This window comes from Exophiala spinifera (assembly GCF_000836115.1).
Source record: "Exophiala spinifera strain CBS 89968 unplaced genomic scaffold supercont1.3, whole genome shotgun sequence".
NCBI classification, from domain to species: domain Eukaryota; kingdom Fungi; phylum Ascomycota; class Eurotiomycetes; order Chaetothyriales; family Herpotrichiellaceae; genus Exophiala; species Exophiala spinifera.
In genome coordinates this window covers 3765322-3791354 of record NW_015622515.1, presented here as the reverse complement: position 1 = coordinate 3791354, position 26033 = coordinate 3765322, and the positions used below count along the sequence as shown (strand labels likewise).

General features: G+C 49.9%; 10 protein-coding genes across 10 annotated transcripts; 4 read left to right on the top strand and 6 right to left on the bottom strand.

The window, feature by feature from the left end:
- Positions 1 to 1763: 1763 nt before the first annotated feature.
- Positions 1764 to 3617, top strand: PV08_05123 (uncharacterized protein; the record flags this gene model as incomplete). The annotated part of the gene is made up of 1 exon (XM_016379467.1): positions 1764 to 3617. One exon carries the CDS (start codon positions 1764 to 1766, stop codon positions 3615 to 3617), a length of 1854 nt encoding a protein of 617 aa, XP_016238144.1.
- A 115-nt stretch (positions 3618 to 3732) lies between these two features.
- PV08_05122 (uncharacterized protein) lies at positions 3733 to 4716 on the bottom strand (the record flags this gene model as incomplete). Its single annotated transcript, XM_016379466.1, has 1 exon — positions 3733 to 4716. One exon carries the CDS (start codon positions 4714 to 4716, stop codon positions 3733 to 3735), a length of 984 nt encoding a protein of 327 aa, XP_016238143.1.
- Positions 4717 to 5566: 850 nt separating this feature from the next.
- Positions 5567 to 9316, bottom strand: PV08_05121 (uncharacterized protein; the record flags this gene model as incomplete). The annotated part of the gene is made up of 4 exons (XM_016379465.1): positions 5567 to 8704; positions 8779 to 8976; positions 9032 to 9172; positions 9224 to 9316. The coding sequence occupies 4 exons, from the start codon at positions 9314 to 9316 to the stop codon at positions 5567 to 5569; spliced, it is 3570 nt and encodes a 1189-aa protein (XP_016238142.1).
- A 252-nt stretch (positions 9317 to 9568) lies between these two features.
- On the top strand, positions 9569 to 11071 carry PV08_05120 (uncharacterized protein; the record flags this gene model as incomplete). The annotated part of the gene is made up of 3 exons (XM_016379464.1): positions 9569 to 10009; positions 10056 to 10283; positions 10352 to 11071. The coding sequence occupies 3 exons, from the start codon at positions 9569 to 9571 to the stop codon at positions 11069 to 11071; spliced, it is 1389 nt and encodes a 462-aa protein (XP_016238141.1).
- A 237-nt stretch (positions 11072 to 11308) lies between these two features.
- On the bottom strand, positions 11309 to 12748 carry PV08_05119 (uncharacterized protein; the record flags this gene model as incomplete). Its single annotated transcript, XM_016379463.1, has 2 exons — positions 11309 to 12223; positions 12278 to 12748. The coding sequence occupies 2 exons, from the start codon at positions 12746 to 12748 to the stop codon at positions 11309 to 11311; spliced, it is 1386 nt and encodes a 461-aa protein (XP_016238140.1).
- Positions 12749 to 13708: 960 nt separating this feature from the next.
- On the top strand, positions 13709 to 15571 carry PV08_05118 (uncharacterized protein; the record flags this gene model as incomplete). Its single annotated transcript, XM_016379462.1, has 5 exons — positions 13709 to 13942; positions 14018 to 14064; positions 14129 to 14208; positions 14269 to 14764; positions 14830 to 15571. The coding sequence occupies 5 exons, from the start codon at positions 13709 to 13711 to the stop codon at positions 15569 to 15571; spliced, it is 1599 nt and encodes a 532-aa protein (XP_016238139.1).
- Positions 15572 to 19831: 4260 nt separating this feature from the next.
- Positions 19832 to 20329, top strand: PV08_05117 (uncharacterized protein; the record flags this gene model as incomplete). The annotated part of the gene is made up of 1 exon (XM_016379461.1): positions 19832 to 20329. The coding sequence occupies one exon, from the start codon at positions 19832 to 19834 to the stop codon at positions 20327 to 20329; it is 498 nt and encodes a 165-aa protein (XP_016238138.1).
- Positions 20330 to 20469: 140 nt separating this feature from the next.
- PV08_05116 (uncharacterized protein) lies at positions 20470 to 20843 on the bottom strand (the record flags this gene model as incomplete). Its single annotated transcript, XM_016379460.1, has 2 exons — positions 20470 to 20611; positions 20665 to 20843. The coding sequence occupies 2 exons, from the start codon at positions 20841 to 20843 to the stop codon at positions 20470 to 20472; spliced, it is 321 nt and encodes a 106-aa protein (XP_016238137.1).
- Positions 20844 to 22347: 1504 nt separating this feature from the next.
- PV08_05115 (uncharacterized protein) lies at positions 22348 to 23218 on the bottom strand (the record flags this gene model as incomplete). The annotated part of the gene is made up of 2 exons (XM_016379459.1): positions 22348 to 23099; positions 23185 to 23218. The coding sequence occupies 2 exons, from the start codon at positions 23216 to 23218 to the stop codon at positions 22348 to 22350; spliced, it is 786 nt and encodes a 261-aa protein (XP_016238136.1).
- Positions 23219 to 23683: 465 nt separating this feature from the next.
- Positions 23684 to 24930, bottom strand: PV08_05114 (uncharacterized protein; the record flags this gene model as incomplete). Its single annotated transcript, XM_016379458.1, has 5 exons — positions 23684 to 24201; positions 24269 to 24482; positions 24533 to 24580; positions 24630 to 24795; positions 24851 to 24930. 5 exons carry the CDS (start codon positions 24928 to 24930, stop codon positions 23684 to 23686), a joined length of 1026 nt encoding a protein of 341 aa, XP_016238135.1.
- Between the last annotated feature and the right edge of the window lie 1103 nt (positions 24931 to 26033).

Here is a 26033-nt window from a genome sequence, read left to right as displayed (position 1 = left end):
AATACTGGCAGGGTCATTTTAACGAGAGAAAGGTCTGCAGAGTCTCGAATGACCTCATCGAGAGCACTAATTCCTTCCGCACTGACATTGAGCACACAATTACGCTGTTTCGCGTGCCTGGACAAAAGCGAAACCATTCTCTGGGTTTCAGGAATCTATACCAGCCATCATGGCCGCCCACGGCATCATTTAACTCCTTCAAGGCTCTCGGATACTCGAGCTCCGGTAGTTCGAAAGAAAAGTAACGATCAAAGACGTACAAATGGAGGACGGGCTGTGGCCGCGGTGGCTTGTCCCCGCCAACATCAGCGACGTATTTCTTCAGCGGGGGAATAGCTTGCCACAGTAAATGCGTTGAAAGTCGAACTACAAGCAGCGCTAGGCTCGAGTATCTGTTGTTGATGATATCCCAGACTGCTTGGGATCCTCTGTCGACGAATCAACAGTTATTGTAGACTGTGAGAGAGCGGATCGAGGCCAGTGTAGTGCTACCCAAACGGTAGAGACTAGTCAGGGCGGACGGCAGCTGGAAGCTATTGACAGGACATGCGAAGCGGATTGCACCGTGTCGAGATATCTATTTTCACTCTGAAAAGCGCTGTGTGAAATATAGGCTTTGGAACCGCCTCATAGGCCTTGGAGGGAAGATCAGCGACCTGCATGCATGGAGACCAAGACTTTGAATGCATATATCTGCCGGTAGCTATATAGGTCGCTGGAATACGAGCATGGGATTCTTAATCTAATGGGTTTCTTCGTTCAGATTCTTATGGCGCCCTACGGCGCCCTGGCAGGCCTGACCCTATGCAAGCTGTACGTACACCTTGCGAAGGCCGTGTGATTCTAGCGTCGGGTTCGGTACTGTTTATTCCCGACTGCCACATTGGCTTACATGCTCTTACGTATATATAGCGGCAGGTCACTCCCTCACTTATAGTTAGTCAAGCAAGTTCTTCACGCCGCCACAACCACAGCCGGGTCATGTCACGTGGAGCTGTCTTAGTGTGATTTAGCGCCGGGTTCGGTACTACTTATTCCCGGTTGCTACATTGGCTTACATGCTCTTACGTATATATAGCGGCAGATCGCACCCTCACTTTTAGTTGGTGAATTAATTCTCTTCACGCCCCCACAACCACATTAGGTCGCTACCGCTTTTAAAGCGGCGTTTCCCTCGAGGCCAAGGTACCAAGATTTCCTCCGTAGCTAGTTTAAACTCGTTCTGATCACGTAGTATTATTCTCTTCCGTCTAGCTTGCGACTTTCCTTCCTCACTAAGTTGTACTTCGGAATTACAATTTGTTGCACTTCATAAAGGCGCCGGAAAAGAGAGCAATGTTGTCCAATCAACACTCTTACCGAAAGAGACAGCGTTCTTTGAGATCTTGCACAGAATGCCACCGCCGCAAACAAAAGGTTAGTGGTGAGTTGAAGGCTCGTATCAAATATTTCTCTGCCTCAATTCTCCCTGTCCGCTGCTTAATGACGACGTCGGCGAGAAGTCATGCTGATACTAAAATATAGTGTGACCGCCTTCAACCTTGTCAGAATTGTATAAAACGTTCGAAGCCGGTAGGGTTCCATTTGTAAATGCTCAACGTAATCTCATGAACTGGCCATAGTTACTTTGCTGCTATGAAAGTGATGGCAGCAGACATGGCCAATGCGCCGCATCCAATGTAGTAGCACCTGGCTTTTGTGAGAGCAGAAGCGAACCTTTGACGATATCGGCGCACTCGCCATCACTAACAGAGACGAATCCGATGTCCTCGCAGGACCACAAGGACCTCGTCAATGTCTTGGGCTATTCCACTCACAGTAAATACAATTCCCTCAGCTTGGTCAAAATGGTGGGCGTCGCGTCTTCATCCACCTCGAGCCCTCTTTCTACCTTGGGTAGTAAGCATATAGCTCTGGACCACAAATATCGATCCCTCATCCGTCAGTTACCATCAAAGGAGTATATCGACATCCTCGTCCGGCAATTTTTCTCGGATATCAATTGGCACTACGATGTAATCGACGAGATCACTTTCCATCAACAACTGGAGACTTGGAGACGCATTCCTTACTCAGCTCAGAGCAACGCGACGACTGTCCTGCCCGGCGACGTTTTTGCATTTCCTTGCCTGCTTTTCCAGGTTATGGCCCATGCGCTGATACATCAACCTGTCACTGACGGAAGTTGTGCAAGCCTTGAATCCCTGAAATACGCCTCAGAGATGACATTCGTCGATTTGGCGCGCGACTTCTCCGAAGCTGGCTTTACCATCCTGGAGAGCATTGCCAAAAAAGAAGTGACAGTCGTGGCTGTGCAGGCAGAGCTCCTACGTGCGTCTTTCTTAAAAAACACTGGAAATGCCATCCAGGCCTGGCATGTTCTCGGAATCGCCGTCCGAGACGCGCAGGAAGTAGGGCTTCATGCGGAATCAGTCTCACTAACTCCGCCGGTAAGCATTGATACTCGGTGGGAGAAAGAGACGAGACGCAAGCTTTGGTTTGTGCTACACAATTGGGACATTCACATGGCTGTCGTGCTAGGGAGACCAATTGCAACAATGATGGCTGCTGAAAACTCACCTAATCTTCCTGAAGACCTCGCGCAACGAGAGAGTGGAATGCCGCCAAGAAGGAGGTCGGCTCAAGATCCTCCTACCCCATTTAGTGTGATCTATGTGGGCTACCGCGTTGCATATCGATATTTTCCACGAGTCCATGCTATTGAGAACCGTGGAGCAAGAACAGAAGACTACCAGATTGTTCGAGAGACGCATACCGCCATTGTGGAGAACGTCGACCGTCTACCACTTTGGTGTCGATACGAAGACCCCGATGTACACTTTGACAAATTAACAGGCTGTCACTGGTTACCTGCAGCACGCCAGGCATTGACGAGTGGAATTTATTTCGTTTTACTCTCACTACATCGCCCTTACATATTCACTATGGCTGAAAGTCGGACGGAGGCACTCAAGGCGTCACTGAAGATCCTGACCGTTCAGAGGCGATTACATTATCTGTCAGAACCACGGCAGTATATCTCATTCAGCATGGTCTATCCATTGTTTGACGCGATGGTCATTTCACTGGCCACTGTTACGCTATTTCCGAATGAAAACCTCGATATTTTCCCAGAACTGGTGCGAGATGTGCGCTGGGGTATTGATGTGCTCAGCATGATCGGCGAGCATAATACCATGGCTCGGTCGGCGCATGGCGTTGTGAAGAAGCTATTCTCACATCTAGGCCAATCTGGTGAGCAAGCTAGTCAGCAATTGAGCAACAAGAGCGAGGGCGGAGACTGTTCGCACACTGGGACAGCAAATGTCTATAGTGCCGATACGCATTTAATCGGAGATTCTACTGATGGCAATATCGACGTTGACTTATCGTCACCTTCTTACCAGCGAACGGAGTTAGGGGCATTGCATCCTCATAATTTTAACTTTGACACTCTATTGCCTCCTCGGCCGACACAAGATCTAATCTATCAAAATATATACGCACCAAATCCACAGGAAGCCTACCAGGGCCCCGACCTTTGGTTGGAGAGTGCAGAACTCGGTGGCATTTACCAAGACAACAATTTCTGGAGCCTCATGAACGAATTCAGTTAAGTGTGAGGGAGGGAAGTTGCAGCTGCTTAGGAGGTGATACTACGAACAAATTCCAATTTCTTTGACATTTGGATTTAGAAAGTGCTGGCACTGAGCTCTGCAACATACCACCGGCTTAAACGCCAGCAAAAAACTTTGCAATGTCGCCTACATTTCTGTCAACCACATCAGGCTGGTCGTAATGCTGAAAGTGGGAGATATCGTTGTTCCAGATAAGTTTTTTGTTTACAGCCGGAATGGATTCAAAATGTCTCTTAGCTGCTGGTGGATTCATACAATTGTCTCCATGGATAAGCAAGGCCGGCTTATTGAGCTTCGCTACGCCCGGGACGGTGGTGTAGGAGAAATGGTCGAGGTCGCTCATGACGGCATAACGGTTCTCGAATCCCTTTAAGGTCCACGGTCCGTACCACGCCCACACCGTGGGGCCCGGAAGACCCGCTAGAGCCCCGGTGTCTGGATCAGCAGCCGTTGGATCGACTAGGGGTTGGTAAACAACTTCGCCGGTAGTGTCGTACAGCTCTCGGGCTTTCCGAGCTCGTTCAAGACGCGCCTTCAACAGCGCTTCCCCTTGCTCCGAGGTCGGCATCTTGAGCGTGCTGATGTCAACGCCCGGTTTCCATGCCACACATCCGACGCTGACCATGTAAATGTCCGTCTCGTGATCACGGTAGTAGCCCGTGACTGAGGCGGCGGCTTTGACTCGGTCGTCGTACGACGCAATATCGAGACTCTGAGGTCCGCCCTGACAGATTCCGACGACGAACAGTCTGGACGTGTCAACGTCGCCGCGCGAGACGAGATAGTCGAGCCCGGCGACGGCGTCCTCATTTTTCATTTTCGGGTTCTCGAGTCGCCGCGGGGTTCCCGTACTCTCACCCACAGTGCGCGGGTCAAAAATCAGCGCTGCGTAACCCTCGTCGGCCAGACGAGTACCATATTGATACGGTGCCTGCTCTTTAATGAACGAATAGGGTCCGGTGAGGACGATGCCAGGAGGTTTAGCGACGCCATTAGGTCGGAAGAGAACCGCACCAATCGTCTCGCCGTGAGACGGATAGCGGACCTTTTCGGTCGTGTAGTTTCCGTGAGCTGGCATACGGCGCGTTCAATATGGGATAGGTTAGACGAGCTGGAGTTGCGAGGTGTCGAAGTGGTTCCTGTTCTGCTGTGCAACTATATGGGTAGAAAAACAGCCTAGGCGAACAGTCTCGATAGCGATTCTTCTTTTTTTCGCTTCATTTATACCTAAGAGAAGTCAGAGCTCGGCTAGGTCGATCATACTCCCACACCACTCTAGTTAGTCCCAGAACGGTGTGGAGATCAGGATGTCACCCTACTTGAAACCCGGGTGCGTTATCGCCGAAAACAGATCAGTGACATGAACCCACAAGGACCTTCTATCGCCGAAAAGGTCGCCAACCAACAGTAGCTTTTTGGTCAGTGCCCCACCTTATTGGACGAGCCAAGACTCTATCTCCGAAAACTAGCGGATAACAATTAAGTGAAATCTACTCTCACACAAAGCTGTTTCTGGATTTGATCGTGAGTTACGCAAGGGTGTAACGCGAGCAATGAGCAAGCAGCTTGAGTTGCGGCTGAGCAAAACCTGAGCTTCCCGTGGACCAGAGCGAGCCCGTGCGATTGAACCTGATTCGGCCTGAGCCAACCGTGCACAGTGAGCCATCGTGAGCCAAAGAAATCTGATCTACCTGCCCTTCTTTCCGTATTGACTTACTTGGAGTATCATCTCTCATTGGGAATGGGTCCATAAAGTGTCCGGCGGTTCTGGCGAGTGGATCTCACCCTGGTCTTCCATTCCAACAGGTTATCTGGCGGTGCATACTCATCCATTTTCTCTCTTGACAGAATGGACAGAGTATTTTACGTTCAGTGTCCAAGTGTTCCTGCCGATCCTTTTCGTTTCTGCGTTTGAAACTGTAATAAGTCTACATCAGCCTAGCATATCCATAGAATTGGTATCCGGCCCACTCAAAGAACTGTTGCTCGCCTAACTGTTCATAGAGTTGAAGAACTGATTGTCTGTAATAATCTGCCAGATGCCATCCACGTCTAGCTTGCTGGTCTGAGGAGCCGCTCCGGTCGACAGACACTGGAGGGATATCATTACTCCACGCTTCAACGAAGTGTTGAGTCCAGGTGGCAGCGTGATAGCCCGCAACAGGCCAAGAGGTCACAATCAGGCTCCTTGCTCCGGCGAAGAAGAACGATGGCACGGGGCCGAAGAAATCTTCGGACGCAGAAGCAGAAGAAACGCCACTGCCACAGGCGATGATGTTGACGTGTGCTCCATTTCCAAGACGAACGTCCCTCCAGATACCTGTGGCTGTAATCATGCTTTCGTTGTCATGCTGCGGCTCTCCTTCCATGTTTCCAGTACATCCCTCAGTCTCGTCTTCAATTCCAAACATTAAATGCGAGTTGAGCATTCGCAAGTATGGTTCAGGGGCTAGAATTGGCGCTTGCGGGGACGGACCCACAGGTGGTGGATGGATGTGACCGAAGAAGTTAACAAATGTAGCACTCTCTGACTTTTCACAGAAAAGAGTCCGATCGACTATTTCCCCTTGCCACGAACGTGTGTTGAAGAAGCGGGCAAGCATATCACTAGCTCTCCGGCCCGAATTCAAGGTCGAAAACAAAGCGACCTTTGAAGCCTGTTCAACCTGGTCTTCGGTTCGTGAATAGACGCAAAAGCGGAAAAGTGACATGCTGTGAATATAAACGACCAGGTTGCGCTGGAGAAGAAGTTCCTTATCACCAGAGCCTGCTTGTCCAGAGACAGAAGAAGCTTTAGGGACTTGTATCGCGTGCATGGGGATCCGATTTAGGATTCCTGTTGCACAGAAAACTAGGATGTCTCCAGGCTTGGATAACTCGGTAATGGGAGCTATCAAGCCATTCAGTCCTTGTAGCTCGCGGAAGGCAGAACCCGGCGTTAATTTGTCCACCAAGTATTTTTGGACCCACTGCGTAGCCAGATTCTCGAGATTGGGCTGCGGTGGAAGTGCCTTCACCTGGACAGGACCATCATGTCTAACTGCGAGTACGATAATCTGGCCAAGAATGAAGTGCCAATCTATCAATACTATCTTCGATCGAACGCTTTCTGGTAAGCCAGCAAGGCACTGGCGCATTTGCTGGAGAGTTACTGCTCGTCCATACCTGAATGCTAAGACGGAATCAAGAGCAGGAATCTGTTGCATCTGATGCTCAAGTTGATCGAGGCTGTTCTTTAGATGATAAAGCTCTGGTGCATTAGGTGTTGCCGCCCTCAACTCAGCTGCACGTCGCGTCATGTCCGTCCAGCGTTCGAACATTTCTTGGTGATTTGAGCTTTCTCGAACTGTGGATGTGATGTCAAGAGGTACTGTCTCAACAGAAGCAATTCCGTCAGTCAGTGCTCGGGCTTTCGATCTTTGAACCCAGTTCCAAAGATTCATTGCCGCAGCCTGAACTTTCGGTTGCATACCAAGTGCATTGCCTACCATCCACTCAAGCCGCGCACGGAATATCGCATCTGCAACGTTTTGACGCCCGTCGGTGACCGTATCACGCCATCTTGCTTTTAAAAGCTGAGCATTGATATTGCCAATGACGGACAATTCGCTGCGCAACGCCTCGTAGATTTTGTCTGCAGCTTCATACTCTTCAAAGCCTATGACAACCAGATGTCGTTGGTGTGCGAGAACCATATTGAGCTGTCCGAGCGTGTTATGCAACATTGCTAGATACCGTGGCTCAAGCGGGATAGCCGAAGCATTACTTTCCGCAAGAAGTTCATTGCAGTCTGCCAAAGCAGACCAAATATCACTTGTGTCGGTGGGGTCGTTCCAAAAGAGTTGAAGTCGACATTGAATAAGTATTTGTCGGTTTCGCAAGTGCAGTTGATAGTTCATGGCCTTGACTTCTGCGTTGCATGTCGCCAAGTAGTCGAGAAGTCGCTGAATGGTGTGCATCCTTGACTGCACTACCGCGGTGTGATTATTTGTTGGAAGGCCAACAGGCATGTAATTTTGTCGATGCTGCAGAAGCATCATTAGCAAGGTCTCATTTGCTGTTTGTTGTGGAAAATTTGGATCTGCTCCCAGCCAAGTTTTGATTGCCGTGAAGCGCAATTGCCATTGGCTTTCATAAAGAGGTGGACCGTAGCAGATAGCAACAAGTCTTTCCGCTGTAACGTCTTCAAGCGGAATAAAGCTTGTCGACTCTGCTCCAGGAGTTTGCAGAACGACTTGCAACACCTCTTCGCCTATCGCGTTTCGCTGTGCGGCATTTATCAGCCTCTGAAGCAGAACATCCATGACGTCGTTGACGTTACTACGGGATTTGTCGGCCCACTCCAGATCAATTTGACTCTGTCCCAGGTCACTGAGGGCTCTGATGGGAATATCTTTGTTCAACTCTGCCAATTCTGCCCGCAAGAGGCCTGCACCCACAAAGTCGCCAGTAGCATGGAGTAACATCGACTCAATGGTGGCTCTGTGTCTCAACGCCATTGGATTGTCGAATGATCTGTTTTCGTCTGTGCTAGGCTGGAAATACGGCGTGAATGGCCGTATCCCAAGAACCTCGCTGTCAAACCATTGATACCAGTTCATGAGTTCCCCGGATCTATGATTTCTATCAATTCCCCAGACCAAATTCTGATTGACTAGCAGTCCGGGAAAGTCGCAGCTGAGTTTCAGAAGGCGGTCGGATTCGTTGAGAGCTGCACGACGAGCCGCCGTGTGGTGATTTGATGTGCAAGCAGTGATGGCTTTGTCGTAGAACAAGCTAGAAACAGTGATATCTCCGCGACGACCTGCTGCAGAGGCAGCATCATTTACGTCGCGGAGCCAAGCTTCCGTGACCGTGGTGGGCAGCTCTATCTCTGCAAAGATGAGTTCTGAATGAAATCTTGTCTCGTGAATTAGGGTGGGGTTGCGTTGTTCAAGAGCTTTGTGAAGAGATCTCGCCTGATCCAAATCGAGTGCAGCTCGCTCAATCTCCTCTTTCGACTTGAAGTAGCGAGATCTTGCTGCGAAAAATGCCAACTTCTGGACTTCTCGGACATCTGACAAAGCCTGGGCTTGAACTGCCGTAAGAAGTCTTACGAAAGCGTCTCCGCTTCGTTAGCCGGTATAGCTGTCGTGCATACTTTGACAAACGTCATCGCTTGCCAAATGAGACCACGGCTGAGCAGGATATCGAGCCATTCATCGGACTCCAGCCATACTCTTGTGTATATCGTAGGTTGGTTGAAGTTGACAGGAATCTGTTCATCCTGTACTGTTGTCCATGCACTATGGCTGTAGGCATACCGGATGATGCGGATATATATCTCGACTGAGTCAATCTATTGGTCCCACTGTCACTGCTTTGGAAGATATACACGACGTGATAGAGCTTACCTGGTAGAGAGATAAATCGATTCCAGCTGCATTCTGCAGTGTTTCGCGGAAGGCCCGAGCTCTTGCTAGTGGGACCCTGAGAGACCCAGCTGTGTAGACCGAAGCTAAACTCTGCAGCAGAACAACCAGTGGGCTAAAATCCTGTTCAAAGCCATATATACACCCATTTCTTTTCTGAGTCTAACATCCTACCGTAGCTGTTGGACATGTCGATCTCGGAAGATCGCTTGCGATGCTGTCCGTCCAGAATGTGGCCGTTGGCAGAAGTCCAACATCAAATGCCATGGATACAATGTGCAACTCTACTAGATCACTAATGAAGACACAGTATCTCCTTCTGTTATCAAACGCAAGGCGATGTCCTTGGGAGGTAGGCCCACAGACTTCGTTTCGCGCATAATTCGAGACGGCAACTTGTGCAAACGCATGAGAACATGCTGATAGTCGCTGTTATCAGGGTTGCATTCATGGTCTCTACAGCTTGATGAGGTAGATCGACAAATTGCTGAGACTGAAGCTTATGAAGATACCGACTATATGTACATACCTGTGTCGAACGATCCGTTCAACGTAATTCATGTGAACCCTGTCTCTGTTGAAAGATCAAGCGAGTCCTGGTTTGACCATCACGGCCTTGCTCTTGGTAACGGCGTGAAGCCTGAAAGCTTGGAGTTTCCAGCAGCAATCGGCAACCTGCAACAATGCAAATCCAGTGACTTGTCTATGACTGCACATGCTTCGGAAGTCTCCGACTGGCAGTACCTGTATAAGATGCCTCCCACACGCGCCCGAACGCCGCTCCACACTTTCAGTGTTGTCAGGACAATCTCACAAGACCCAACGATAAATCGTCTAATGGAAAACTATGCCCGCAATATTGCCAACGTTCTGCCGGCTCTGCGGCATTCTGACAACCCAGATTCTACAATCTATTTTCCAAAAGCCATAAATGGTGCTTCAAATGTTTCACCCAGCTTGGTGTGTTCGGCTTTGGACTTAGTATCGTGTGAGCCGGACGTTGCAGTCTTCTATGCGCTTTTCGCGACTTCGGCATTTCAAGGGTGCTTACTCTGAAAGAGAGTCTTACTTCGATGTCATGGCAAGGAATCTTCGAGCCAAGGCATTTGCATCACTGAGAAAAGCGTTGCCTGCGAGTTGTCAAGACAGGAAAAGCCTGCCACAACATGATCAGTCCGCGTCGCCGTATCGGGAGTCGGTGCTCTCCGCAATGCTCACATTAGTCACGATGGATGTAAGATGGAATCATGCAGGAGATCCCAGGGAGTTGCGATGCCCTTACTAACAATCATTCTTTTGAAGGTTATGGAAGGCTCTATGAGTGAATACTGGATTCACCTTGGTGGAATTGGTAAAATGGCGCAACACCTATCGAGTGGAACAAAAGATTCACGCATCAACCTTCAACTGGTCACCATAGCTTGTTTTCTGTCAACACTGGCAAAGACCACTGCGACTGACCTCCCCTCTCTCCCATGGACCGGTGAGCTGGGTAGCACCTCAAACTCTCGAACCAGTGGCTATGGTACCGGATATGGCTTGGAGTTCACCTACGGAATCACTCCAGTATTGGTAAACTATATAGAACGTATCGTCACCCTCGCTCAACACTTCTCTTACTACGCCACCAATGATACTCCTGTGGTCCCTCCGTCTCTGATCACTTCATGTCTGGACCTTTCCAACGACCTTTCCGACCGGTCTATTGAATCCGAATCGCTTTCAAACTTCTTCTCAGGCGAAGACTCGGAAACGAACCTTACGCTTCTGCTTGCCAAGCACCACATCATTGCGTTTGCTCACGCTCTTCGACTGTACTTTCATACACGCCTCCTTCCATGGTCTCCGGCTGACATGGCATTGTGCGCTGATCGCGTGGCTAGTCACCTTGTTGAAATTGAGAAATTGAAAGCCGTGGCGGGCTACGACTTCAATTCCTCTGCCACAATCGCTTGGCCGGGGTTTGTCACTTCCTGTGAGGCCGTTAACAGTACACCACGTCAGGTCTGGCGCCGATGGTAGAGTCACATGTTGAAGTATCGCATCGGAAACATCTTTTACCTGTGGAAGGTGGTCCAAGAAGCTTGGAGATTGAAGGACGTCGAAGGCTCCACTGAGGTTCCCGCGGATGCCTGTTCTTTGATGCAGCCGAAACCGCATTCTTGCTGTATGGACTTCCAGAATGAAATCAGAATGAAGCCGATCCCTAAATCCGCCCGGCATTCGCTTTTGGAGAAACGCATCTACGCACATTCCTACTCAAGGACAGGTGAGAGCAGTAAAACTTTGATAGTTACGACGCCCTACTCCGGTCGGTGGAGATGAGCAGTTTGGGCTCTCCGCCACAAGTTTTGCCAACACCTTTCCCAGCCGGGAGATACCTTCGACAATTTGATCGGCCTCTTCCCACGCAAAACAAAGCCGCACACCGCTCTGGGCAGGAACACTTCCTTCATCACCCCAAACTTCAAAGACGTGGCCCGCTCCGACAACAACATTTTCCTCATGCCGTGCCAGATTGGCGAATCTTGCTGCATCGATTGGTTCTGGAAGAAGGAGATAAACATAATATCCACCTTCGACTGGTGGAGATCCTTGGCAGCTTTGTTCCATCAATCCTAACACCGCGCCATGAGGGACAAGGTGTTCTTGCACGGCCGCCACCATGGCAGCGGATCGGACTTGATATGTGGGGATCAAGACATTGCTGAGATAGGCTTCAAGGGCTCCTGAACGAAGCAATTCCGAAATCATGGAGGCGGTGAACTGGCTTGGAGATCCTCCGCTTCGAGTTGAGCCACACTGGGACAGGCCTTCTGCAAATCTCTCCGTGGATTCCGTCCACCCTGTTCTCAAACCAGGCCCAAGAATCTTAGAAAACGAGCAGTTGCTGACGACATTGCCGAATGGTAAAGAAGGTCCGCCATCCAGGAAGTGGTCTAGGTCTATCAGCCGAGGCATACTAGCCTCAAAACGAGTCATTGGCTTCCAGGTCAGAAAGTCATAAACATCATCGCTGATTACCAGAGCATCGTGCCTGCGAGCTAGGCGGACTAGTTGCTCACGTCGTGCAATGGACATGCTCTTGCCCGAGGGGTTTGAAAATGTCGAAACGCAGTAAATGATATGTTTGAAGACCTTTTGGTTGGCAAGCGGCCTTTTAAAGGGCAGTGGCTACACTTGTTCAGATTTACTGGCCCAGATATGCTTTGGTGTATGCCGACTCACCTGTAGTTCTGGTGGTCCTTTTGCCCGATCCTCTTGCGATATCAACTCTTCTAGCTTGTCAATATCAAGACCCTCCTCATCTTCTGGCACCGCCTTTAGGCGTCCGACGAAACCATGGTCCTCGAAGATACGACAGGCAAGGAAGTATGTTGGGGCGACCATGTACACACGCTGGGTATGTATCGGATCTGAAAAGACCTGGAGGATGCATGACAGGCCCTGACTGGCACCGCCCGTCGTCGTCAACCGTGACGGTGAAGTCCACGGCGAAGAGTAAAATTTGGCCAGGAAAATAGCAAGAGCATTCAGGAGTGAAGGCGGCCCAGGATCCGGACCGTACAGAAGGGATGACACCAAAAGCTCAGGATCTGCAAGTACTTTTTCGAAGGCCGTTTCGATAAGAGAGACGGGGAGGAGAGCTGGAGACGGCCACCCTTGGAACAAGTCAATCAAGGAGGAGGATGGGAGCATTGTTATTTTTGAAAAGAGAAGGAAAGCGACAATATCATCCCAGCTTTGTTCCAGAAGGACAGGCACGGCTGTTTTAAATCTCACTCTCTCGCATATTGTTGTTCGAACCTTGTCTTCGAGGCAATCGAAGTCACGACTAAGATAAGAACGACCAGAGTTTCGGGGGAAGGAGTCAGCGACCACGCGAGCAGGCTTCAATGCGAAAGGGCGCGATCTGAGGACCTACAGATAGTAAATATTGTCGATTTGCCATACTCCTGTCCTGTACCACGTTCCAGCACTGTGGAAATGAATGGCCTTCAACGACTCGATGGTCGACGCCGGACGTACATGTCCAATTTGCTCATGTCGCTGACGACTTCTCTGCCGAAGCCGGAGCAAGAAAAATAAAGGACCGATTCGCGGAAAGCCCGGCACGCCTCATTACTACGTTTACTGTGACTACGGCCGCATGGAAGAGTGGAAAGTGTCAGCGATGTCTGCATCGCGTTCTTCTTAGCGAAAGCTTAGATGGTTGGTTAATTAGGTTAAGGTTGTACCTTATCAAAAGTCCAGTATGCGGCTCTAAGCCTAGCGAGGTTAATGTCCTATGTACAATCTTCGCAAACCGGTAGGCTCTCAGCCCGTTCCTGCTTCCCAACCTCAAAGACAATGCCTGCTATCATATCTCATGCTCCCGATAAGGGTCGCTGGCGGCTGCCTGCTATATTGACGGACCCGATGGTCTTGAACGATAAGACTCAATCAACTTTGCGTTCTGGCCTGACAGAAGGAATTCACCAGCTGCATTCTCACCATGGTCTCTAGTATTTAACATCGAGGCGACCTCCCGGGCGGAAGAATGTCACCTCTTGAAGACTGCCAGCACCGGAGCACTTTTCTTGCAGACAATTTTCCCCTCCATTGGCTATACGCAGCGGTGGTCGTGCACTTAACTTTTTCTACCCAAGGCCGCCAGAAATGGATCTCGAAAACACCAAGAAGGGCGAGGATAGCTCCACCAAAGGGCCTCTCGAGGAGGTCGGCGTCGGCATCAGCGATCACGAGAAGCAGTCTCAGATTGTCCCGCGCAGGTCAAGCCAGATCAACATCTCTGGTCATGGGCAGGAGCTTGATCGGCAGTTTGGCCTTTTCAGCATAATCTCAGCTGGTATAGTGACAGGAAACACGTGGACAGCTCTCGGTGGCGCTATTGTAAGGGCTCTAACTCATATTGTTTCGTTCTCCTCCACATTCGTTGTCCGTCATTAACAAGCGCGCTCACTCCAGGTGGTGGCATTATACAACGGAGGTCCTACAGGGGTTATCTATAAGTTGTAAGCTTGAATACCAAGATCATATCTTCTTCACTAGCACTGAGAACTGATTGTTCCTCGCAAGCATCACGGTCTCCATCTGCTATTGGTTCGTCGGAGCTTCGATCGCAGAACTTGCTTCGGCCATACCGGCCTCTGGAGGAGGTATGTATACTCTGTCTCATCGGTTTCTCCATCAGACTTGCGTTTTCTGACATTCTACAGTCTATCACTGGACGACCGTCGCTGCCGGTCCCAGATACGGCCGTGTCTGCGGCTGGTTCGCTGGCTGGTGGAACCTGCTAGCCTGGATCTTCGGTGCGTCTGCAAACTGCGCCATCATCGGCAATGGGGTCCTGTTCTGCTACTCTCTCTATCATCCGGACTTGGACATCCAGCGCTGGCAGGTTTTCATAGTCTACGAGATCGTCACAGGCACTTGCTGCGCCATTGTGCTTTTTTGCAACAGGGGCTTGGCTGGCATTAGCAGGGTTGGCTGCTTCTTCATGCTGGGAGGGATTTTTGTCACGGTGATGGTTTGCGCCATCATGCCATCATACAACGGTAAGGGTCATGCTTCTAGCAAGTTTGTTTGGGCAGAATGGTTCAATGGTACAGGGTATTCTAGCAACGGCTTGGTGTTTTTGACTGGTATGCTCAACGGTGCTTTTGCTGTCGGCACCCCTGACTGCCTCACGCACCTCGCAGAAGAAATCCCAAGGTAAAGTCTTGTTCCGCACGATACATGCCCACCCGAGGCAGTCAAGCTAATGACAGTGCTCACAGGCCGAGCTCCAACCTTCCCAAGGCGATTCTAGCTCAGATCATTGTTGGCTTCGTGACGGCCCTCGTGTACATGATCTCTATCTTTTATGCCATCAATGATTTCCAGGGTCTATTCGAAGCCGACTCCGTCTTCCCGCTTGGCATTATATATCAACAGGCGACTGGTTCCCGCGGCGGTGCCATGGGCTTGGTGATCGTAATCCTCATCCCGATCGGCTGTGCCACGATCGGCTGCTATACGACGGCAGGACGAATGCTCTGGACACTGGCCAGGGACGGTGCTGCTCCAGGCCGGCAACATATCGGGAGGGTCAGTCAGCGTTTCAAAAACCCATTCAACGCCACGTTAGCCTGCGGAGCCGTGTCCATCTGTATGGGCGGAATATTCGTCGGCTCCGTCGCCGCTTTTGACGCCTTCATTGGCGCCTTTGTCATACTCTCCACGGCTTCATTCCTCGTCGCCATCATTCCCAACGTCTTGACCAAACGCCACAACGTCCAACCCGGAGCCTTCTGGATGAAGGGCTGGCTCGGCTATGTCGTCAATGTCGTTGCCTGTGTCTACATGGTTGTTTTCATGGTCTTTTACTGCTTTCCGTACTCAATGCCTGCAACAGCCGAGGATATGAATTACTCGAGCCTGGTCACTGGAGGATTTACCATCTTTATTGCAATGTGGTGGTTCGTTGGAAGCAAAAACTATTCGGGCCCAATGGTCGTGACAGACGCGGCTGACATGTAGCAAGGATGATATGGAAAGAAGGGAAGATGCGTCAATCTGAGTTTGAGACAATGTGAAGAGCTACTGTACATCTACTGTCAAGCAAAGCACTCTATTGCGGTTAGTTCTTGGGTGGCATGCATGATGTTTCTCAGTGCAGGCCCGTTGCTCTCAATGTGAGCTCATTTCAACACCATGCTTTTTGTGTGGACTCTGATCGCAGAAGACTAGCACCTGTTCAGTACAACACGCCTGAACTGCGACTAGGAACCCTTGAACAATTGAAGTACGCTGCATACCAATGGCCTTGTCATAGAGTGTCCCCCTCAGCCGCAAGTATGGTTCGCAATCATGTTACCAACTAATGCCAGCCTCGATTCTGTGCCTGATTATTCGTTGGTGAACGACTGAGATAACAATGGTGGTATGACTTACTGATCTTGTAGTCCTACCCATGTCGTTTCTTACTCTCAGCCGCGGTCGAGGCTTACCATGTCTCCTGTCTAGCCAAATCTAGACTCAGCCACCTACAACGCATCCCGCAATCAGAGAGGCCCAGACTTGCTGCTTTGTATAAGTCTCGACAAAAGTTACCAATAAACTCGTATCACCATCAGCCCAACGAGTGAACCTTTTCGAACGGTCAACCACCGCTGCATGTACGGAGGGAAGACCTGACGCTCGTTCTAGTCTCAGCACCTCTGTAACCGGGTTGTATTTCCGACTCACTCACGTAGTATTGACGAGTGCACGGAGCCGGAATGGGAATCTACAAGGACAAGCATGGCCTTGCAGAGGTGGCGTCTACGGTCTCAGACGCAGGTATATCTATTAGATGATATACATTGCACGAGCGTCCTTCCACCTCTCTTTGCAGGAGCTTTCTGAATTGTTCTCAGCTTTCAGAGATGGACCATCTTCTTCCGGTATCTGCTCCTGCTTTCCCACCACCCCAAATCCCAACAAAGGACGGAAGATACTCTGGTATTGGAGTATGACAATCAAGGGTTTGCGGGATTCCCTAGCAGAGCCGGTTGGTACAAGGCAAGCCTGCTCAATACCACCTTGGAAGGTCAGCCAGCCCCGGGCCATAGCCGCTCTTTTCCAACAGTGGCTGTGTTGAACAAGGCTGAGTTGTGACGGGGTCATTACAACCTCCATACTTGCGCCGAACGCCTCCGCGGAACTTCGCCGCCTAGAACGCTCCTTTTGCAAACCTTGCAACACCATGAATTCACTCACTTTAGTCACATTTTCGCTATATCATAGTCCTCAGGATGGAGGAACAGGACCTCCCCGACACAAGGACGCCGGCCCCCGACGAGGACCTCATCGGTCGCCGCCGATGCCCGGGAGAAAAACCTCTCCACCAAGACGAGAAAATTTTCACTCCTTTGCCATATAAATAGATAGAACAGCGACCTCCTAGTCCTGGAGGTCAGACTCGTCAATACATCCCATTTAGCCCCCCGACATCGCCTAGAACTGAGTGTTGCACAACAGGCTGTTCTTTGGTCTCTTGTCAGCTTCAATAGGCCACATGTTTGCCCTGGCAGACCTTGTGCGTGATTTCACAAGGACCTCACCAGACAATGAGGCGAATATCATCTATACTGGGTTTCTGGACCATATCTGAGGCAATGGCAGGATTCGTTAACTCCTGAGCAATGGTCAACGGATGGAGATTAAGTACGCAATCTTGATCTCATGCTTAACGAAGCTCAACGACATGTTGCACGATACATCTGTCGTGGCGTGGAGGGAAGTTTGAGACACCAAATGAAAGAATATCCCGAGATCGCCTTTTCTATTATGACCTTGGGAGTGGCCTTGACCCGTGCGAAGATGCGCATCTGGCTAGGTAGAAGGCATTTCGCCTGGCAGCGAGGCGAGCTGATCCTGTCACGGATGACAACCGCTGGTTGGTGATAACATTTCCATGCTGAAGAAAGTCACGACAACAAGCGGTGTGTACTTTGCCAGCTTGCTACAACCGCACCTGCAGCGTGATCATGTGCGAGCAAGCTGTCACCGGGGACACCTCAATGTTGTCGTCAACATTGGCGCCATGGAGAAAGCCGAGTGTCTTACAGTATATACCGCAGACTGTTCTGGATTCTGCGAACAGAAACATGTGCTGGAAGCACGTCTGACGGATATTCTCAAGTAAGAGGGCGGACTGATTGCGGTCTAGCAGTTAATTCGGCAGCAAACCTTTGCCTCGAAGATTCGGGTCGAGCGTAGACCCGACTTGCCTGCAAACTGGCTAACTTCGACTTCCAGTCTCACATCGGCTTGATCGAGGTTGAGCACTCGAGCTTCAAGGAGATCGTTGGTGATACAGGAGTCCAGCTACCTCTGAGATGTGCCGACACCACTCGTCGTCGTCTCAAGAATGAGTTTGAAGGTTGTCATCAGGGATTGAGGCGCGAGCCTCCTCAAACCTGTGACATCATTGCCATCGCTCTCGATAGATGGAAGTCTGAACACCAGTTCAATATTATCGCCGTACTTGGGCATTGGATGACGCTGACCTTTGAACCATGGGCAGCGCTACTGGATTTGGTCGAGCTACCCGGACCATATTCCGGCGAGAATATGGCGGCGGTGGTCTTCGAAATGCTTTACGAGCTCGATATTGCGTCTAAGCCTCTCACCATCACTAGTGACAACGCCTGCAATAATGGAGCCATATGTGGTGTGCTTTATGCGGAGCTGTCGAAAGTCTACGCCAACGAGGTTGGTGATCTTCGCTTGCGGCCGCTGATGCGGTTCCACGGCCACACAAGCTTCATTTGATGGCTTGCGTACATTATCAATCTTATTTTCGAGGATATGTTGATGCAACTGATGTTGGGACCGATGAGAGAGGTGAAAGCCACGCTTGATCATTTGAGTGTAACAAAAGCTTTGTGGCCAGTCGAGTCGAGCGCTGATGTGCTCATAGGGAAGAACGTTGCGGTGAAGATTCGCATACTACTGGCTGGTGATTTCTCGGAGCCCCCAGCGGCTATGGGAACGGCGAGAGGTGTCGCCTCGAAAGGTCATTAGTTATAATATTGAGACTCGCACAAATTTGATATACACAATTATCGCAGACGCGCTCCAACTACAAAAGGACTTGACTGAATACATCCGGACCCTCTAGAGACCGAGAATCTCCTGCCATTTGAGGAGGACTGGCTGTATTAGGATAAACTGAAAGTGTCCTGAAGCCTTTCTGGGAATACACTAATGTCGTCTCTTCAGCGCCACCGCCAACAATCTAGCGATGTACCGGAGTCTTGATGATCTATGACGGACATCAGCACAACGCAGGGCGACTTCCAGAATATTCATGCCCCAGTCCAAGAGGCCTTTCGAGGCGCTCTAGAGAAAGCGGAGAAGTTCATTCGCAAAATGGACAAGAATATTCTGTACTATGGGCGACCATCTTGGGTTCGCGTATCAAGGCATTATTGATTGCAGCGCACATAAACAGTGTCGATGCGACGTTTATCGTGTCAATAGATCCGAGACTTTCTCAAGACCGAATATCCATTTCGTTTCAGTCTTGAACCTGAGCCTCAACAACCGCCAGGGACGCCAGATTCGTCGCGGAAAACGTTGAAACGGTTGCAGCCGGGAGTCGGTGTCCAGATGTCCGACATCGACAGGTATCGTGATTCTGCAGCAGTTAGCTGGTCACGGAGCTGTGTAGAAGATGGCAACGCTGTAGACACCTAGGGGATTGCAGAGCTTTGCAACTGGATTGCCTTCCCATGAGTAGGCTTCCTTTAACCGCCTCGGTGCTCGTGCTCTGCTGAAGCCCAACGTATCCGAGGTGGCGTCAGAACGACTTGGTCTAGCCTTGCTCACAACCCGAATGTAGGAGTAATGCCAAGTCCGGTCCGAACAGCTGAAAGAAGATTCACTGAGACTCACGTTTCTGATCCGGATTCTTTCGTACTTTGTTTCAGCTGAACTCAGCTCTCACCTTGGCGCGCTCCTTGGTGAAAGGCGTGGCGTGAGGACAACCAGTCAAGTACACAGATATCAGCGGGGAGGATTTCATAGTGCAATCTGGAGAGCCTGACAATTAGCATCGTTTTTGTCGAGTGCCCACCGTTAGCTCATGCTACTTTGAGTTCATCGGTCCAGTACATGGCATCACGGCTCTGAACCTAGGAAGAGGCTTCTCCTATATGTAGCTGTGATGAGATCACCTCGACGTGCTGCCCAAGCAAGCTATGATCTCCATACCGCAACAATAAGTCTCTATCTAAACTATTGTCCTCCACCATGGCTCCTAAGTTCGAGCAAGCGTTTAAACTAAGAGCTTTTTTGAGCAAAGAAGATTTTCTCTCTCTTGGGCCAGTCAAGGGCGGCCCACACCGCTACATTGCGACGGTTACTCATGGGACATTGGAGGGTTCTGGACTTAAAGCTCATCTCATCCACGGAGGTGGTGACTGGCTGCTCTTGGACACCTCAAGGGGAGTAGCTCATCTCGATATCCGCGCTCAAGCTCGGTCGGAGGCAGGAGAGTATTTCTATCTGCACTACCCAGGTATCTTGAAAGTGGATGAAGCAACCCATCTAGTCATGCAATGGAGTCCCGAGGCCAAAACTACTCGATCAGAGGATCACTATTTTATTACTACGCCAGTGTTCGAGACGAGCAGTCAGGATTTCAAATGGATGGAGGAGAACGTATTCGTTGGGCATGGACATTGGGTCATTCCTGGTGATGGTACACAAGCGGTCGAGTATGAGATATACAAGGTGGTCTCTGCATGATTTCGGAGCCCCAATGATGAGGACAAAAGCTGAACGCCGGCTGGGACCCTGAGTACGAGAAAGTGATCGCACTTGATCTGATGAGGGCAGAGAGAACTGTCATCAGCTTTGTCGATAGTATCTGGAGCTCCAAAAAGCCTTTAACGAGACCATTCCGTAAGACTATTCAACACGGTATATTTCAGAGGCCTCCTCATGAGCTGCTCCTCGTTGGTAACTTTAGCAATATGCTGGTGGTGAGACAGCGACTTTCTTTTATGCAGCTCTTCTTCGTTTTCGATACTATATTTATAGTGTCAGCTCGCTCTTCGGCATCCCGAATGTAGGTCACTTACTGGAAGAAGATCATGAAAACGGTGTGTTCTGGCACATCGCCACGACCTTTGTACGACCTGTAATCTGACACCGCAGGTTCGTTTTTCCTAACTTCTTCGGTTACCCACTTCACCAGCTCTTCGACGCGCAATACCTTGTCAGACTCAGGGTAGACGGTGACGAGGACTGGAATGGGCATGTTGGATTCGAGCAATTGGGAATTGGTGGTAAGCCTAACTTTGATCGCTTAACGCGTCTGTGAGCCTGCTTTTGTACCATGTGTGCAGGACATATCAGCTGGACAAGAGCGTTGTTGCACCTCGTATTAGCCGAGGTCGAGACCGGGTTGGTCTGGACTTCTCCTCAGGTCTGCCCCTGCGCTCCCTGCTTAGGGCAAAGAGGAGCAGCAGGATGCGGTATAGTATACTTTGGCTGGATAATTTGGTGTAGTGCGGGCCTTGGAGCGTGGATCTATATAGTTAGTCCGACACCACAAAATTCTAGAAGAGATTAGTTGTTTCGTAAACGTTTCTTGGCACAACCGCGGGGTTGTGTAGGTCGAGAATGACACTGAAGCGTGCATCAGCTGAAAGGACAACCGCAGTTGAAAAAATGTAATATATTCGAACTCTTAATGTCGGGTTCGCGTTGTTTTGATTTTGTTACAGGGAAAGATAATTTCATTGGGCAGAGAAAGCGAGAGATTTGTGTTGGTGTCGACTTTACCTAGCTTGAGTATCTTTTCCCTTGAGTCTCTTTTCGATGGCTCCAAAAGCTTCTTCCTTCGACCACAGATAAGCTCTCCTGGATACATTCATCCGTTACTTGGTTGATCGCGCTGAGCCATTTTTTCCTTCCTACGAATACCCGGACATTGAAAATGACGTGTAGTTGACAGTAGCCATGTTTTTAGGTAGTCTTGTGTCATTCTGGTAGTCATCAGACCCAGACATCCATAGAAATCCCGTATTCGTTACTGCAGTAGACCCCACAGTACACTGTTCTCTAGTACGGTTCAGCCCTCGTACTTCCAGTTAGGCCTTGACATGGAGTGGACTGGACTGGGTTTCAAGCATGCTCAACCCGCCCACGCGGGTTCTGGGTTTCCTAGAGACAGAGCACAGCCCAACCCAGGAACCCGGCGGCTGATCCCAGCACATGTCAAATCCTAACGATGACACTGCTGTCCACCCGAACGCACTTTGACCCATGTTTTCATGCTGCCTCGGCTTCGGTCCTCTCCAATACGGCAATGTATTCAGCCTTTCGCAAGAGAATTGCAACAAGAGGCCCCATAGTTGGGAGCAGCGTCCTCCTGTAGAGACTTTACGAGATGGAGCAAGCCGCTGATGAACAAAACCTTTCCATGACATTGAGCGTCATCGTAAGTGCAGTTAGTGATCTCACTTGCTGAACGCCCACAACTTTTCCGCATTTGCCTATCTAATGTTAGTAAAGCCACTAGACTGAGTAAACGGGCCACATTAATGAACAGGAAGAACTAGTTTCCCCTTAAACCCTTCTGGGGGAGCGGGTGTGCCTAAAGTCAAGCTATGAAAATGCAATGTTTTCTTGTGTTCTTTGTTTATTTAATGTCCACATTCATATCTTCTATATATAGTGAGCAAACCACTTATCTATCTCTATAAGGTAACTAGATACTTTAGGTATCTACCTTTAGTCGATAGTAAAATGATTGTCACTTACCAGGGCAATGTAGAACCCTCTCGTCCAATAAATATCCCAACCTCACCATCTCTCAAACCATCCACAATCTCCCTCAGCCCTTTAGCACTGGTCTCGGAACTCTCTGCCCCCATACTAACCCGTCTGCCCCTGTTTTCTACACCGGACAAGTTCGTCACCACGAACCCCGGATCGAAGCTCCATACCTTACAGCCCCAGTCCTTATAGCTCGCGTACATGCACGCGGTCGCCATGTTCATCGCCGCCTTGGACATGCGATATGGCTCGCCTGGAACCTTGTAGTACTGGCTCTCGGGGTCGTATTTGTCCGTCACACTCCCCAATCCACTTGAGACGTTGATGACTCTTGGGTCCGCACTCTTCTTGAGAAGAGGCAGCATCTGCTCCGTGAAAATCAAAGGACTCGCGGCATTGGTATTATACGTGCTCAGTAAATCAGCCCGACGGCTGGAGGGCCTGATGTTCATTATACCTGCGTTGTTAATCAGGACGTCCAGTCTTCCAAAGTCGGCCGTAACAGTCGCCACTGCTGCGGAGATACTATCGTCCATGGTGATGTCAAGTTCCAGAAGGCTGAGTGTGCCGAGTAGCGCGGCGCCGCTGGAGGAGGATGAGGATGGAGATGATTTCAAGGATTCAAGAGCCTTGTCACCCTTGGATTTGTCGCGGCACGCCATGATGACATGGTTGTTTGCCGACGCAGACACCAGGGCGTGAGCTGTATCGAGGCCGATGCCTGAATTGGCTCCTAGAGATAAAGACAGTATTGGTTAGCGAAACAATTGAAGAATAACGCTGTTGCAATGCTCTTTGGTCGAATCCAAGACACATACCCGTGATGAGAATGATCTTCTTGTTGTCTGCCATGGTGCCATCCAAAGAATCGCTTCACCTCGTGTGTAGGTGAGTTGATAATGCAATAAACTCATAAGTTTTCGGTCACTACTCACGAATCCAGGATAACGGCAGTCAATAGAGACCTCGTCTTTCCTCGCCAGTGCTATAGTATATATACTATAACTCGCCGCCTTTGCACAATACCTAAAGTACTCCGTGCGGAGATAAACCACTTTGCCCGGTGTTGTGCTTAACCCCATGATCACGAGACATGTATCAAGACGAGCAACAAGTGGTCATAAACGGAAATTAATAACATTCGGACCTTGGACGATTTGGAGAGGCAGACGCGCGTTCTAAAAGACAGAATGGACCACATTTTGATCTCTTTCTTATCGTCCTTTAATATCGACCTCTTCTACTTCTTAGCATCGAGAAACCTATCTATGCAGCGACATTCTAACGTAGAATCGCAACATTAGAGACGTTCTTACACTATAAAAGGCCCTCGATGGATTTGACTGTGTCGATAACACTTTCCTCTAGAGATCGAAATCCCACGCGAAGGATCTTCTGGGTGCGTGAATTGTCTATACCATAAATGCCACCTTGTGGATAATCTCCACCCTCTATACTTTCTGGTGGTAACCGGGAGCTATACTCACTCATACGAGAGCGTATAATCCTCACAATCTCGCGGTTACTGAACATTCCGGCCGCCACAAAGAACCGGCTATTTGCTGCTTCTGAGACCTCTAGCGCTCGAACGTGCGCCTGGGCTAGATCGCGGACGTCAACCCAAATGTGGGCGATGGTTGGGGGAAGATGATCCTGGAATTTACCCAAGATAAGGTCTCGAAAGAACTCGTTGGATGTATTCAATCCATTCAACGACGTGACGTTGGGGGCAAGCGGTCCAAACACCAGCGGTGGGTTGATAGTGGTGAGTGTGAAGTTAGGCTGCTCGTAACGAACGAAATCCCAAGCAGCTTTCTCGGCGAAAGTCTTGCTTCCTATTGAATTCTCTTAGCACTCTACAGTCTGACGCCGTGATCGGATTTAAAAAGTCGACGAACTAACCTCGATAACCACTAATGGGGTTTTGCAGCGCCTCATCAAGAGTGGTTGGATTCCAATCCTCCTCTGAGTATTTATGCCCCGGCCAGTGACCCTTTGCTGGATCAACCATGGCAACAAACGACGAGGTCATGACTACTTGCTTTGCTGTCGGGGCATTTTTCTTGACCGCCTTCAGAATACTGATGGTGCCCATGACTGCGGGGTCGATAAGTTCCTAATTGTGTCAGCTGTCGACCGATTATTGTGTACCGCTCAAGCGATCACCTTTTGGATGTCTGTGACGTTGAAGCGGAAGGGACTAGCAGTGTGAATCTATACCCGTTAGTTGAGACTATAAATGGACCACTATCAAACAACTCACCACAGCCTCGAATGGGGGATCAGATATAACGGCATCGTCGAAAGCCCCTTCGACATCTAAGTCTTCGACTATGGCAAAATCAAGCCGGTCGTTGGAAACATCACGATATTCGTCTCTGACCTGGTTTGCTCGGACCTGTGATCGGACTGTCGTCCGCACAGAGTAACTACACACTTATATCAGTACTCTTTATTCCAAGGAGTTTCGAGATCGCAGAATACCCTTGGGCTATGAGAATCTTTAGAATTTGCGAGGCAACGAAGCCGCTTCCACCAGTAAGAAGTACACGTCTGGCTGCCATGGTTGCTGTGGTCAACAGACACAGGTAGTTAATGCTTTACCAACAGCTATCGCAGCTATGTTTGCTTGTGCAGCGCCTTAAATTGATATTGTGTATGTGCGGCAAGGTACCTCGGCGATCTCGGTAGACCGGGAAAGCCCGAGTCACGGCCAACCACGGCCATTATTGATTACCCTGTTATCGGCGTCTTCTATGCGCTCGATGCCTAAATTTGTTCCCTTATAGGGCGGGCTTCCGCCATATCTAGAAACGAACAGAAATAAGCGACGGAAGGTAAACTTAGAGAAGGAATGTTACGAGCCGGTGACACGGTCAATAGCTTGTTTCAACAGCTCTTGCATTTGTCCTTATAACCTTGCGCCGTCTTGCTCTCTCTCTTCGGCAGCTGTGTGCACCTGATGTTCTACTCACTGTCGATGCTCAGCGAATCACATCCGGCTCGCGTCATTCCCCCGGGCGTTCCGAGTTTTGCTTCTGGACCCAAGCTAAACATCCCGAACATCGCTTTCTCCGAATCTTCGCCTGCATCAAGGGCAGCCTTTGCCTGGTCCAAGCCATAATGATAAGCATTCTCTGCAGGCACTGTGACCGCATGAAACCACGGCATTCTTGAACGCCACCACACAGATGCTGCACCGTAAGTGATCGACCTTTTCCAATCCCTTGAGCGCAGCTGCTTAATCATAGCCCGATTCTTGATTCCGGATATGTAGCAGCCTGTTCTCGTTCCTACACTGCTGCCATTTGTGGGTTTGTCGTCCCGAGCTTTTCTGACTACTTTCGGGGATACTTCGAAGATTCGCCGAGACAGTCCACGCTGAGCGATATAAAGACCCAGTTCAGCTTGTTTGACAAGTAGTATCGTGTCAAATTGTAATGCCTGCATTAACAGTGAGGAGAACCTTCTCATGTTGAAAGCACCCAGTCAAGATCAGAGAGTAAGAAGCATAACAGGTACCAGTTGCTATCCGTGATGTGGGCGTCTCCGATCTGATTCTGACTGAATTCAAATTTTTCTAGCCAGTGAAAATCTCTGGCGTATCTGCGGGTAAAGACTGAGGCGGACAGTCCGTGCTCAGTGCGGCTTGCCAGCCCGAGTGTCT